Source organism: Crocuta crocuta, unplaced genomic scaffold (genome assembly GCF_008692635.1).
Source record: "Crocuta crocuta isolate KB4526 unplaced genomic scaffold, BGI_CrCroc_1.0 scaffold26, whole genome shotgun sequence".
NCBI classification, from domain to species: domain Eukaryota; kingdom Metazoa; phylum Chordata; class Mammalia; order Carnivora; family Hyaenidae; genus Crocuta; species Crocuta crocuta.
The window spans coordinates 12,799,714-12,815,369 of NW_027532249.1; the positions used below are offsets into that span (position 1 = coordinate 12,799,714).

Consider the following 15,656-nt stretch of genomic DNA (forward strand, 5'->3'; position numbering starts at 1 on the left):
GCCCTCACTCAGGCTTCTCACGGGCAGGAAACATCCAAGAGCCCAGGTGTGAAATCTCCTCTCTCTCCTCCTTCCCTCACTTCCCCTCTCCCCTCCCCAATTAAAAATACTTCTTCCAGGTGGGAAAGACCGGCTCCTATTTGCAGTTCCTTAGGATCCTCTTCCGCATGCTCATCAGGCTCCTGGAGGTGGATGTGTACGATGAAGGGGAGATCAACACGCGTGAGTTCCAAATCCCAGCAGTGTGGGGGGTATGGGCCCAGGTAGAAGACACCGACACAGGGTTTTGATATTCTGGATACTAGACCTTTGCTAGTTAGTCAGAAAGTATCTTTTTTTAAGTTTTTATTTATTTATTTATCTTGAAAATGAGAGCAAGAGAGAACAGGGGAGGTGCAGAGAGAGAATCCCAAGCAGGCTCCATGCTGTTAGTGCAGAGCCTCATGTAGGGCTGGAACTCACCTACTGTAAGATCATGACGTGAGCTGAAATCCTGTCCCACGCTTAACTGAGCCACCCGGGAGCCCCCAAAAGTATCTTCTATTTTAACTGAGGGCTGTGAGCTAAAGTATATGGATTACTATAGTAAAATTAAAACTTCATGCAGAACAGAAACCTGGAGCAATAACCAAACCCGTTCACATTTGCAGTAAGATGCAGGAGCTAGTGCTTGACAGGGTTGCAGGGGACTGGTTTTCAAAGACCATCTTCTGCCTCTCTCCTCCTGTATCCTCCTTCCCAACCCTTCCCCCAGAGCTGTCACCTGTGGGAGGGTTCCACGGTAGCCCGATCAGCAGGGCCAGAAAGTGAACACGAATGGGAATCACCCAGCATTAGGACAGCTCATGATTTGTGGGTTTCAGCCCTTTGTTGGGTTCTGTGCTGACAGCTCGGAGCCTGGTGCCTGTTTCAGACTCTGTGTCTCCCTCTCTCTCGGACCCTCCCCTGCTTGCTCTCTGTCTCTCTCTGTCTCAAAAATAAACATTTAAAAAACATAAACATTAAAAACAATTTTCTTTTTTCTTCCTTTGAAAGTAGCCTTAAACTTTTTGATCTTACAAATTTTATTAATAATAACAATAAATATCCTCTATTGGACACTCACCATGTGCCTGCCACTGTCTGAGCACTTACTTTAAAAAAAACGTTTTTTAATGTTTAAAAAAAATTTTTTTAATGTTTATTTTTGAGAGAGAGGGAGAGAATATGAGCAGGGGAGGGGCAGAGAAAGAAGGGGACAGAGGATCTGAAGTGAGATGTGCACAGAGCTCGATCTGGAGCTCCAACCCATGGATCATGAGATCATCACCGGAGCCAAAGTCAGATGCTTAACCAACCTAGCCACCCAGGCATCCTTCACTGCCTGAGCACTTTAAACGCACCATCTGGAATTCTTGCAATAACCTGGGATCCCAAGGGCAGTGCCTGCAAGTGTGAAGTAGTAAGGGGCAGTATGGATTCAAACCTAGGGTTACTAGCTGTCAAACTTGACCACATATTGGAGCCACCTAAGCAGTTTTAAACGCCATGATGGGTGTCTAGGTACTAAAGGAGATTGTGGGGGTGGTGACCTAAGCATGGGATTTCTTTTTACAAACTTCCCCAGGTGATTCTCATATGCAGCAGACACTGGGAATCTTGCTCAGTGCATCCTTAAAATCTCTTAGGCTGTCAGTGTCTTAAAACCCCATAACTAAAACTGTAAGGGAGAATTTAGATCACCCAAAATTAAATAAGTGTTAAAGGCAATTTGGGAGGCTGGGGTGGGAGACCAGTTGATCTCATAATGTGGGAGTTTGTGGACCAGATGCGTAGAGGGGAATGCTAGAGCCAGTGAGGGCATGCATCCCTCCCAGCATGGACCTGAAGGGATAATTCTGGGCGCCTCTGCCCTGGAATATGACAGGTCATCTTTCAGAAGGGCCTTTCTCCTCCCAACTGGAGTTCATGTTTCATTAAACCTCTCATTTCTGACACCTGGGAGGGAAGCTGGGAGGCAAGTCAGCCAGCCTCCTCTGCATACTTTCTTTCTTCTCATCCTAGACCATGGTGAAAGCAGTGGAGTCAGCCAGTCAGAGGGAGAGCCCTGGCCTGACATCGAGAGCTTCAGTAAAATGCCCTTTGACGTCAGCGTGCATGATCCCAAGTACAGTTTGATGAGCCTGGTATATACTGAGAAGCTGGCAGGGGTCAAACAAGGTCAGTGCAAGCAGAGCCAGGCGCACCTCCTCTGAAGGGTCAAGAGCACCCAAATCAGGGCAGGAAGCCTGGGGCAGTTTAATCTTTGAGCACAACTTAAAGTAATTCTCTCTGATTTCCTCTTGCACACATGTGTATCACCTTTTACTTTTCATACCTGACTTTCAGGGCATAAATTATAGGCTCCTTGGAAGAGCCCTGCAGGGAGTGGGGGACTTTCTTCAAAGGAGTAGGGGCTTCATGCACACCATGGCCATGTTTTCTTGCCACTTTATACACAGAAGCACTAAAGGATTCCAAAGTTGAGGAGCCCAGGAAGCGAGGAACCGTGTCCATGATGCTGACCAAATATGCAGCCTACAACACCTTCCACCACTGTGAGCAATGTCACCAGTACATGGACTGTACCTCTGCCTCCCAGGTGTGACCCTGTCTTTGCCTGTTACCTAGCATGGGTTTGTGTGCACGGAATGAAAAATATGTCTCCTAGTTACAGGCTGTAGACAGAGAGTACTTGATTTATGAGATGGAGCCACTCATCTGTGAGCAAAATGTGTGAAGCCATTAATTAAAATTACTTTGGGTTTATTGAGATTATGGGTGGGAGGTGGGAGAGAAAGAAACTTGAGTTTTAGTGTCTGAAGTCACTTCATCAAAATGCTTACATGTGTCATGTTTAGGTTACCTGAGATGTTATTTGTGATCCCGAAAAGCTGGATATTATAGTATATTTGGTGAAAGGGTCTTTTCACCTCCCTTTGGGTTGTTGACAAAGAGTGGTGCTCTTTTTTAAAATGTTTTTTTAAGTTTATTTATTTTGAGAGGGGGTAGTGGACAGGGCAGAGAGAATCCTAAGCAGGCTCCTCACTATCAGTACAGAGCCCAACGTGGGGCTCAAAATCATGAACCCATGAGATCTTGACCGTTCAACCTGAGCCAAAGTCAGACACGTAAAAGACTCAGCCACTCAGGTGTGCCCTTACCTCTAACATGTGTGGGGTGTGCCCTTCGAGCTGTGAATAGGTCTGCTGATTTGTACTGGCTGAGTCATATTCCTATTCTAGTGTGGGGTGGTTTTGATCACAAGGCATACAGAGGGGTCAATATTTTATCTTTTATTTAGAGAGAAGTGAGAGGAACACAGAAGGTGAGCCAGTACCCCATTATCTTTGCTTCTTTTTGGCCAGAGCATCTATAAACACACAAGGTGTGACTACTGTCACAGAGCAAGTGACAGTAGTCCAGGGCTTTGCGTGAGGGAGTTCTCGATTGCTTTCTCCCACTTTAGCTTCTTGATTTTTATGACTTAGCTCTGAATACCTAGAACAACTCTTCCTTTAGGACATGCTGATTGGACTTCACCCAAACTTCTCTTGAGGACCAGGTCTTCACCCTTTTCCCACAGGGGCTAGAAATGATATACTGAAAAACTGGACTGGTCATTCTGCTCTTGGAGCACAAGTTACCTTTCGTGTCCCATTTGTTTTCTTGGTGTTAACTGAAAACTTTTGGTGGGCTAGTTTGTCAACCACTCATGATACTTTACAGCATATAGAAGATTCAATCCCTGGTCTACAAATCATAAGCTTTTAGATAACTTATTAAAAATCCTCTGTTCATATCGTTAGTTTCTGTGATTATAGTACTCACTAACTAGTATACTACAATGCTTGTGAAGCAGAATGAACCAGAATTTGAGGGAAGAATTATATACTATTTTCCTAGGAAATATAATATTTAGGTTAAAAATCTTAGGAAATCTAACTGGACTCCAGTAGCTGCTGAAAATTGATGCTATCCTTTCAATAAGCCAAATACTGTCTGCATTGCAAAGCACATAAATTATGTAATTATTCACTGAGCTGGGTTACTGAGAAAGCATGTGAACTTTATAATACTCTTTTTTTTTTTTTTTTTTTTTTTTTAAAAAGTAAGCTCTATCCCCAACGTGGAGCTTGAACTCCTGGTCCTACAATCGAGAGTCACATGCTCTACCGACTGAGCCAGCCAGGCATCCCAACTTTCTGGCAATTTTAAAAATAAGTTAGATTTATATTTGGCTTCAGTGAGCCAGATGGTCTCTTCTGGAAGCCAGAGTCCTAGGCTAAATGACTGTTGAAACTTCTTCAGGTTCCACTGTAGCCAGGAAGGATGGGACCACAGAGTCATTTTAATGATGTTGGCCCTAATATTTTACTTAGAAAAATGATATTCATTTAGCCTGATGCACATAGATGGAAGTGATTCTCCCCCTATAACTGGGCACCTTTGAAAATGTTTAGAGGGGCACCTGAGTGGCTCAGTTGGTTAAGCGTCCAACTTTGTCTCAGGTCATGATCTCACAGTTGTGGGTTCGAGCCCCTCATCGGGCTCTGTGCTGACAGCTAGCTAAGAGTGTGGAGCCTGCTTCGGATGCTGTGTCTCCCTCTCTCTCTGACCCTCCCCTGCTCACACTATCTCTCTCTCTCTCAGAAATAAATAAAAATAAAACATTTAAAAAAATGTTTAGAGAGCAGGAATATTTAATATTTAATGCATAAGACTGAGCAGTAGTGGTTCTAAGAACATGAGGAATGCAAAAGACAGTGTCAAGCAACAGAAACTTCACCCACAGAAAGGCTGTGTAGGGGCCAGAGGCTTGGCTCTCACGTCAGTGGCAGCTACTGAAAGATGAAATGTTTGCCTTTCCAACTCTTTCAACGTTTCAGGGACAGCCAAGTCTGGTGTATGAGTGTATGTATGAGTTCAGGTTAGTTCATCTCTCTTAAAAACATTAACAAGTGGACTAGAATTTTGCAAACCATGAGCTTACATCCCCTTCCTTCTTTCTTTACAAATCTAGATGTCTGACTCCACCCTTCATGCATTCACATTCTCTTCCTCTATGCTGGGAGAAGAGGTACAGCTCTATTTCATCATTCCCAAATCCAAAGAGAGTCATTTTGTCTTCAGCAAGCAGGGCAAACACCTGGAGAGCATGCGGCTGCCCCTGGTTTCAGACAAGGTGGGTGACAGTGTCTGGATGCCAACACTGCTTTCAGATTGACAGGCCCGAGGTGCTAAATCAGGTTCTCTAAACTTCTTAAATCTAAGGGTTTTAACTTCCCTTTTTGGTCTCTGGTTCTTTTCTTTTCTTTTTTCCCCCCCTTTTCAGCAGAATTTGAATGCAGTCAAGAGCCCTATTTTCACTCCTTCCAGTGGTCGCCATGAGCATGGACTTCTAAACCTTTTTCACGCCATGGAGGGCATCAGCCACCTGCATCTTCTGGTGGTCAAAGAATATGAGATGCCACTGTACCGCAAGTACTGGCCCAACCACATCATGCTGGTGCTTCCTGGCATGTTCAATAATGCAGGCGTGGGTAAGGGGCCCCCTGGGACGCAAAGAGGGCTGAAAGATAAAGTGAGCTCCATTGCCTGGACATGAAACGTTCAAAGGTTCCCCAGCTTCTGGAAAGGGTCCGGCCCCTATGACCAAAGGATTTTTGATTCTTCTTTAAATTTAAATTGTCTTTTTCCTCCAACTGCTGTTTTGCAGTTTTTAACTTCTGAGGGCTTGTGACTAAAAAAGTCACTGGTATATTGAGCGCCCCAGAACGGGTTTGGGATTCTTCCCAGTGTGGTCTGGGCCCACTGTAGCAGAAACAAAACAGCAAGGATGGTCTGAGGAAAGGGGGAGCTAGTTCCCTGTGGTCTAGAGGGATCTGGAGGTGTCCCCAAGCCATTGTTAATCATTTTTAAAGGCACATGGCAAGTTCTAAGGGGTTCTGTCCAACCGGAAATTGGAAGTATCATTACTGCCTATGGCAGTCATCTTAAAAGTGCCTGGAAGAGTCTCGCTTGCTTTCCCCCATGGAGTTTAAAAGCAATGGTCTGATTTATTAAAGGGGCATTCCTTGTTGAGTGTGGAACAGAGCTGTTGGGGGGCAGGAGACCTCCAATTGGATTCAGAGCTGTGTGTCTGCTCATTTCTTGCATGGTAGTTGTTCACCATTTTCCCCAATCAACTCCTGTGGGTGTCAGACTCTTTGCAGTCTCAGAAGGGCTGAAGTTCAAAAGCTGCTAATTGACACATTAAAGGGAAGTAGGAACATCCAGTCCAGAACTAGAGTGAATACAGATGAGACCTGAGTAGTTTCCCTGACTCTGCACTCCTCCTCTGCAGGGTCTCATTTTCCCTTCTTTTCCCCTTCAGCCTGTTTCTCCCTCTGCTGATCTGACTTTCCTTCTCCCTTCCTCCTTAGAGCTTTCCTCTTCTTGTTCTCCCTTCCATTCCTTTTTGTGTCCTTAAATATGGGATTACAATATTTTCAAAAACTTGTTTTGAATACAATTTTATTTTCCATGTTTATCACTTTATATCAAGTGAATTAAGGCCTTTACATATTTTTGGTTTTGTCCTCTCCAAAACCACCCATCCTCAAACTAGCTAAAAATTTTTTATAGGAGTATGACCCTCAAATTACCCCCTTCTATGCCTTACCAATCTATAGGTGACTTTCCTCATCCCAGATCTGATGAATTAGCTTAGTTACAGTTTTGCCACTTTTGCAGTAATTTGAGGAGAAGCTAACATATATGCAAATGAAATAAATGCAGATTATTTTTTATTTGTTAAAAAAACATAAAATTCACCATCTTAGCCATTTATTTTTAAGTGTACATTCCAGTAGTGTTCAGTATATTCACATTGTTTTGCAACTAACCTCCAGAACTCTTTTCATCTTGCAAAACTGAAACTCCATACCACTGAAGATGAACTCCTTATCTCCCTCTTTCCCTGGCAACCACCATTTTACTCTCTGTCTCTGTGTGACTACTTTAGGTACTTCACGTAAGTTTAATCATACAGTATTTAACCTTTTGTGTCTAGCTTAGCACAGTGTTCTCAAGGGTCATCTGTGTTGTGCATGTGTCAGAATTTCCTTCCCTTTTAAGGCTGAGTAATATTCTGTTGTATGTATACACATTTTCTGTTCATAAAGACGCTTGAACTGCTCTCTACCTTTTGGCTCTTGTGAGTAATGCTGCTATGACCATAGATGTACAAATGTCTCTCCAAGAACCCTGATTTCAATTCTTTCGAGTTATATACTCACAAGTGGAATTACTGGATCATATGGTAATTCTATTTTTAATTTTCTGAGGAATTGACAAATGGTTTTCCATAATGGCTATACCATTTTACATTCTTAGCAATAGTGTAAAATGTTTCTTCACATCATCACCAATACTTATTTGCTGGGTTTTGTTTGTTTTGAGTTTTGGGAGATTTTTTGTTTGCTTGTTTTTTGATAGTAGCTATCCTAACGGGTAGGAGATGGTATCTTACGGTGATTTGACTTGCATTCGCCTAATGATTAATGATGTTGAGCATCTTGTGTGCTTGTTGGCCATTTTTATATCTACTTGAGACAATCTATTCAAGTCCTTTTCCTATTTGTAGTTTTTTTGTTGTTGTTGACTTGTAGGAGTTCTTTATGTATTCTGGATACTAACCCCCTACTAATGATTTCTAAATGTTTTCTCCCATTTCATGGGTTGCTTTTCACTGTTAATTGTATCCTTTACACAGAAATTTTAAATTTTGATGCAGTCTAATTTATTTTTTCCTATTATTGACTGTCCTTTTGGTATCCTATCCAAGAAATAATTGTTACATCCAATAGCAAGCTATTTTTGCCTGTTTTCTTCTTAATTTTTTTCCTTATACTTTTTAAAAAATTTACATCCAAGCTAGTTAGCATATAGTATTAACTGTAGTGCAATACTGATTTCAGGAGATTCCAGTGATTCATCCCCTATGTATAATACTCAGTGCTCATCCCAGCAAGTGTCTTCCTTAAGCCCCTTACCCATTTAATCCATCCCCCCACTCAACCCTTCCAGCAAACCTCAAGTATGTTCTCTATATTTGAGTTTCTTGTTTTTTCAAGAGTCTCTTATGTTTTGTCCCCCTCCCTATCTTTATATTATTTTTGCTTCCCTTCCCTTATGTTCATCTGTTTTGTATCTTAAACTCCACATAAGAGTGAAGTCATATTTGTCTTTTGACTAATTCACTTAGCATAATACACTCTAGTTCCATCCACGTTGTTGCACATGGCAAGATTTCATTCACACACACACGCGCACACACATCTTCTTGATCCATTCATCCATTGATGGACATTTGGGCTCTTTCCATAGTTTGGCTATTGTCGATAATGCTGCTGTAAACATCGGGGTGCATGTGCCCCTTCAAAACTGCACACCTGTATCCCTTGGATAAATACCTAGTAGTGCAATTGCTGGGTCATAGGGTAGTTCTATTTTTAATTTTTTGAGAAACTTCCATACTGTTTTCCAGAGTGGCTGTACCAGTTTGCATTCCCACCAGCGGTGCAAAAGGGTTCCTCTTTCTCTGCATCCTTGCCAATATGTATTGTTGCCTGAGTTGTTAATTTTATCCATTCTGACTGGCATGGGGTGGTATCTCATTGTGGTTTTGATTTGTATTTCCCTGCTGATAGTGATGTTGAGCATTTTTTCATGTGTTTGTTAGCCACCTGGATGTCTTCTTTGGAAAAGTGTCTGTTCATGTCTTTTGCCCATTTCTTCACTGGATTATTTGTTTTTTGGGTATTGGAGTTTGATAAAGTTTTTCATAGATATTGGGTACTAACCCTTTATCTGATATGTCACTTGCAAATATCTTCTCCCATTCCATTGGTTGCTGATTTTAGTTTTGCTGATTGCCAGTTTTCTTCTAAGAGTTTTATAGTTTTAGCTCCTGCATTTACATCTTTTTTTTTTTTAAATATATTTTTATTTATTTCTAGGAGAGAGAGAGACTGCATGAGCAGGGGAGGGTCAGAGAGAGAGGGAGACACAGACTCTGAAATAGGCTCCAGGCTCCGAGCTGGCAGTCAGCACAGAGCCCGACACGGGGCTCGAACCCGCGAACCGCGAGATCATGACCTAAGCGAAAGTCGGACGCTTAACCGACTAAGCCACCCAGGTGCCCCCTGCATTTATTTACATCTTTGATCCATGTTAGTTTTATGTAGTGTAAGGTAAAGATCCAACTTCATTTTTTGCATGTGAATATCCAGTTTTTTCAATACCAGCTGTTGAAAAGACTGTCCTTTTTCCATTCAATGGCCTTGGCACCTTTATCAAAAATCATTTGAGGGGCACCTAGGTGGCTCAATCGGTTGAACGTCCGACTTCGGCTCAGGTCATGATCCCATGGATTGTGGGTTCAAGCCCCACCTTGGGCTCTTGGCTAACAGCTAGCTCAGAGCCCGGAGCTGCTTCAGATTCTGTGTCTCCCTCTCTCTTTGACCCTCCCTTGCTCATGCTGTCTGTCTCTGTCTCTCTGTCTCTCTCTCTCCCTCTCTCTCAGAAATAAGTTTTTAAAAAAACATTTAAAAAAATCATTTGACCATAGACCCTTAGGGCTGGAACAGAAGCACAGGGCATGGTGTTGGGCTCTGTATTCTTATCCCATTGGTCTATATGTCTGTCTTTATGCCACTACCACTTTGTTGTAATTACTGTTGTTTTGTAGTTAGTTTCGAAATCAGCCAACTGCAGTCTTCTTTTTTCAAAGTTGTTTTGGCTGTTGAAGGTCAGCTGATTCCATATGAATTTAAGGATTTTTTTTTCTGCACCAAAAAGATATCATTAAGATTTTGATAGGGATTGCATTAAATCTGCAGATCACTTTGGGTAATATTGACATCTCAACAATATCACATCTTCCAATCCATGAACACAGATGTCTTTCCATTTACTTGTGTCATCTTTACTTTCTTTCAACAAATGTTGTGTGCTTTTTCATGTATAAGTCTTTTGCGTGCTTGGTTAAACATTTATTCCAAAGTATTTCATTCTTTTTGATGCCATTGTAAGTGGAATTTTTTTCTTAATTTCCCTTTTAGATTATTGTGTTTAGAGACAACAGATTTTTTGAGTTTTGTATCTGCAACTTTGCTGAATTCACTTATTTCTGTGTGTGTGTAATCTTTATGGTTTTCTACATTTAAGGTCATGTTGCCTACAAAGAGACAATTTTACTTCTTCCTTTCCAACCTGAGTGCCTTTTATTTCTTATTCTGGCCTATTGCTCTGGCTAGGATTTCTAGTACTATATTAAATGAAGTGGTAAAGGTGGGCATCCTTGTCTTGTTCTTGATCTTAGAGGAAAAGCTTTCAGTCTTTTACCATTACAGTGTTAACTGTGGGCTTTTCATATATGGTCCTTACTACATTGAGAACACAAAATATTACGTACATGTTCTTGGAAGGTAGATTTTCCTAAATCACTAGCAATACCTTTGTTCCACTCAAAACTATTTTTCTCATTCCTTCATAGGCTTAATAGCTTTTTAAGCCTCTTCATTTCATTACCTACATTTTGTCTCATTTTCGGGTGTGAAAATTTGTCTAATAAAGTTTGTCTAATAGGTCATCTTTTCTTAAAAATTTTTTAATTCTAATTCCAGTGTAGTTAACATATGGTCTTGTTTCAGGTGTACAATATAGTGAGTCAACAATTCCATACATTACTCAGTGCTTATCATGATAAGTGTACTCTTAATCTCCTTTACCTTCTCTCCCTTTCCCCCCTCCCACCTCCCTTGTTCTCTATAGTTAAGAGTCTATGTTACGGTTTATCTCTTTTTTTTTCTTCCTTTCTTCATTTGTTTCTTAAATTCCACATGTAAGTGAAATCATGGTATTTGTCTTTCTCTGACTGGCTTATTTCATTTAGCACTATTTACAGTAGCTCAGTTATGGCCTAAGTGTCCATCAATAGATGAAAAGATGAAGATGTGGCTTATATACACAGTGGAATATTATTCAGTCATAAAAAGAATGAAATCTTGCCATTTGCAACCACATGGATGGATCTGAGAAACAGCATCTTAGTAATCGCTGTTACTGAGTACTTACCACATGTTAGGCACTGTCTTGAGCACCACACAACAATCTTGTGATATGGACATTACCATTGCCTTCTTACAGGTAGAGAAGCCAAGACATAGGAGAGTTAACTTTTTCACTGTCCCACAGCTAGAAAGTTGTGGTATCAGGATTTAAATGTAGGCAGCTTGGCTCCAGTCTTTTACTAGACCATATTGCCTCTTGCAAATCAAACAAACAAACTCTAGGGAAAGGATGCCAGTCTTCAGAATCTTCTTCAAAGAAGACATTGCTGTCAATCTCCTAAAGGTACCTAAACCAGGGGATACATTAGTCCAAGTTATTTCAAACTTGGCTACTCCCTAATGCAGGACATGTGAGTGGCTGCTTCCAAGACAAAGCAGGTCTCATTGTGGCTTTAGAGAACTAACCAGTAGTGTTTCCTCTGTGTGGTATCCTTTGTCCCATCAGGGAAACTGGATTCTTATGCTACCTCAGTGTACTTCATGAATCATCTGCATCTTCAAAGACAGCTCTGGTTTGTGGCTCCTTATCAGACCTAAAGTGAATCTCTGGTGATGGGCTCTGGAAATTGGCATTTTAGAGAGACTCCTTCAGTGATTCTTATTTTCCACTCATTTGAGAACCACTGCTCTGAACAATTGGTTGACCCTCCCACCCCACATGGCCACCATGTGACTAGGCATGCCTATGGAGAGAATGTGAGCTGTCTGTGGGGTTTGGGTCCAGTGAAGGATGTACAACTGTGGCTATGTTGCCTTCCAGGTGCTGCCAGGTTTCTCATTAAGGAGCTGTCCTATCACAATCTGGAACTGGAGAGAAACCGCCTGGAAGAACTGGGAGTTAAACGCCAGTGTGTCTGGCCTTTCATCGTTGTGATGGATGATTCGTGTGTTCTATGGAACATTCACAGTGTTCAGGATCAGACCAGGTAGTAGTATTTGCCAAGCAGTTCTAGGAGAGAATGGCCTAACACTATGACGGAGAGGCTTTCCTTGGCTTGTTATATATGGAACTAAATGGGAGAGGGGCAGCTTTCCAGAGCAAAACAATTAATTATCCAGAAGACAACTCTCACTAGCACTTTTTTTTTTTTTAATTTAGATATTCACCATGCCATTCAATTTCAGGACTATTTCTGCATCATGGCTTTGGTTTGCCATAAAGTCTTTTGAAAGGTGTTATGATTTAGAAGGTCCCACTAGCTTCTGAATCACACCTGCTTTTTAATCCCAGCTCTGTTTGGGATGAAAAGGGAAAGTTATTTCATATCTTTGTCTCAATTCCATCACCTATAAAATTAGGGCTGGGCGAAAATCAGTAGCTCTTCACCTAATGAAGGGGCTCCATGAGGACCAGGGGATGCTAAATCTGGAGAAGTCCTATGCAGTAAATAGTCCCTAAATACCAGTAGCATCCCCACCTCTCGGCCCTTCCTTCCAGCTCATATACTGTATCTGTTTCCACCGTGAATATGAAGCCAATGACACTCTCCAGTACTCCTTTATTATACCAGAATTACAATACTGGGAAGTATACCTGTGTGCTTCTAACCTCTGGCTCCATCTCTTTGGTAACTCCTTATTCATTATTCATTTTGAGTTGGGCTGTTTTTTTTCCTCTGCCTTAAAGTGGTAATAAGCCCCACCCCCAGAAGGCCGCTTTTTTCAGTTAGCAGTGGCAGGCAGCGTGAAAACTAGGCTTGACGTCCTTTTCCATTCCAGGCTAACATAAAGTAAGCCAGCTAATTAATTATATCCTTTACAGATATTAATAGTGTATAGTAGTGTCAGCCCTTCAAAAGTGATCCTTCGGTAATATTTATTGCCCTCTTCTATAAACTAACTTCACATTTCATAGCCAGCCCATGGAAGCAGGAGTTTCCAGTAAGAATGTGTCCTTGAAGAGTGTCTTGCAGCATATTGAAGCAACACCAAAAATCATCCACTACGCAATCCTGGGCATACAGAAATGGAGCAGCAAGCTGACTTCTCAGAGCCTGAAAGCCCCATTCTCTAGGTGCCATGTGCATGACTTCATCCTCCTTAACACAGACTTGACTCAGAATGTGCAGTATGACTTCAACAGGTAAGTCAGGCCTCCTGTCCTGGCATCTGATTGCTTCTGCCCTACTCTGACCCCTATAATGTGTTTGTCCTCTGTCTTTGAAAACCTAAGAATCTCTTTTTATGGATGGGCTGGCGGGGGGATGGGGGGGCAGAAGAGAAAGGGGATCACAAACCCCAAAGCCCCACCCTTCATCATCCTTCAAACTGACCCAGACTCTTAAATAATAAGAATTACAACATGAAATACTTGGAGAACATATTTTAGCTATCCCATTATTCAACAAGAACTAAAAGAGGGACAAAAACTATTACATCAGTACAAATCAGTGCGGGTGGATCCTTAACCCATTTAAGGTGAACTCTTCCATCCTCAGAACTCAGAAGTTAATCCCTTCCTGTAAACGTTACTAAGATCCAGAGATCTGTAGGGAAATGCCACCAGGTGGGAATGAGCAGACTAGCCCTGGTCTTGCCTCTTGAAATGTCCACATCCTGGAAAACCCAATATGGCCAAATGAGGAATGTCAGGAATGATAAAGTCCTTCTACGTCATCCCTCAATCTATAGCTATTAGAATAGTCTGTAGCTATTTCATGTCTGTGTTTTAAATTTGGCAGATGATGGTTCATCCTGTTGGCAGCCAGGATTGTTAAACTGGGAGCACCTCTGCATTTCTCTCCCTCAAGAGTATGTAAAATGTGCAGTCAGTCCTGATTCAGTTCAGGAATACCTAAGGCCTTGTGGAAGGTCTGGGGCCAAAGTCCTCTCACGTCGTCCTTCTTTTAACTCTGGCCTGTGAGCTCCCTGAAATGAGCAGCATTAAGAGGGTCAGCTCCATGAGAAAGCAAAGTTGATTCTGTGTCTGTCTCCTAACAGACTTTGTGTATATATAATTCATGTGGCTGGGATGTGGGGGCACCTGGGTGGTTCTGTAGGTTTAGTGTCTGACTCTTGACTTCAGCTCAGGTCATGATCCCAAGGTCGTGGCTCTGTACTGAGCGTGGAGCCTGCTTGAGATTCTCTCTCCCTCTGCCCCCTTAAGTGCTCACCTGCAATGTTCTTGTTCTCTCTCCTTCCCTCTCAAAACAAAACGCAAACGTGGCTGGGATGTGACAGGTAGTCAGAGACCTATTATTTTGATTATGATTTAGGTATTTCTGTGAAGATGTTGACTTTAACCTGAGAACAAACAGTAGTGGCCTGCTCATCTGTCGCTTTAATAACTTCAGTCTCATGAAGAAACATGTTCAGGTTGGAGGGCAAAGGGACTTTATCATTAAACCAAAGATCATGGTAAGTTTGCAAGCTTGATTCTACTGTTATGTTATTAGGTACTGGCATTAAGTACTTGCCACTTGACTGGAAAGTGAGCTAGCACAAGGGAGTCAGTTCTTAATACCAAATATACAGTCCACCTTACTGAGGATTCATCTAAAGCAAAATAAAAGATTTGAAAATTCAACAGATTTACCTTTCTTTAGATTTAACGCTTAACAATTCCATCAAATCTTGTTTCAAACTTAACATCTACCTTTAAAAACTGGCAAAATTAACATTTTTACATTCTTTGATATATAAGAGGAATGTAAATTAAGATGCCTGTCTGATCCTTTGCCAGATTTTTTTTTTTTAAATAAGACCAATCAACATCTATTGAGGGTGAATTCCGTGGACCTACCCTTTTCTGTTTAAGAGATTTACTGGTACCTAATCTTTATAACGTGAAGCTTAGAAACCTATTTGCTTTTATTTTTGCATTTGGTGGGATGGGACTTAACCCATCCATGCCCAGCAGCACTGTGAAAGGCTTCCTGTTGGTCCTCACAATGTTGCTAAAAGCAGTAACTGTCAAAGAAGCTTACGTTTCCATTTTCTCCTGCCCTTGCCGTGTGTTAAGTGAGACCCGACCTATTCCCAAGGGGGAAAAAGTTGTCCAGAACCCAAGAGTGACAGACTAACCTCTGAGCCTAGTATTTGTCACTGTGCTACTACTATTTGGGGGCCGTTAGTATGCAATGCTGTTTTTCCTTGCCTGTTTCATCCAGTGACAGACATATTTCCCATATTAATCTTGGCTCTGATTTCAGGTGTCAGAGAGCTTAGCACCCATCTTGCCCCTTCAGTATGTCTGTGCTCCTGACAGTGAACACACACTACTGGCAGCCCCTGCGCAGTTTCTCCTGGAGAAGTTCCTTCAGCACGCTTCCTACAAACTCTTCCCCAAAGCCATCCACAACTTCAAGAGTCCTGTGTTGGCCATTGATTGCTACCTTAACATTGGACCAGAGGTAAAGGGAAGAGGGCTTCTACAGTGCTTTTACCCATTTCCATCCATTTCTTTCCCATTTTAGCTCCCATTTGAAAGCTTAAATGGAGACAGAAAAAAAAAAAAAGGAGCCTGTGACATACTCATACTGCAAAGGCTCACACAAGATGTGATGGCAGCTGTCCCTCCCC

At 41.8% G+C, this 15,656-nt stretch overlaps 1 protein-coding gene across 1 annotated transcript in view; it reads left to right on the top strand.

Moving 5' to 3' along the window:
• Window positions 1-15,656, top strand: part of GREB1L (GREB1 like retinoic acid receptor coactivator) — a 282,191-nt gene that overhangs the window by 260,107 nt on the left and 6,428 nt on the right. The window contains exons 25-34 of the mRNA XM_077778190.1: window positions 1-40; window positions 120-222; window positions 2,044-2,199; window positions 2,481-2,620; window positions 5,042-5,203; window positions 5,357-5,561; window positions 11,896-12,061; window positions 12,991-13,218; window positions 14,351-14,492; window positions 15,287-15,487. The exon at window positions 1-40 is cut by the window's left edge and continues 535 nt beyond it. Of these exons, the coding sequence (XP_077634316.1) occupies window positions 1-40; window positions 120-222; window positions 2,044-2,199; window positions 2,481-2,620; window positions 5,042-5,203; window positions 5,357-5,561; window positions 11,896-12,061; window positions 12,991-13,218; window positions 14,351-14,492; window positions 15,287-15,487 (1,543 nt within the window). The remainder of the gene's footprint in view (window positions 41-119; window positions 223-2,043; window positions 2,200-2,480; window positions 2,621-5,041; window positions 5,204-5,356; window positions 5,562-11,895; window positions 12,062-12,990; window positions 13,219-14,350; window positions 14,493-15,286; window positions 15,488-15,656) is intronic.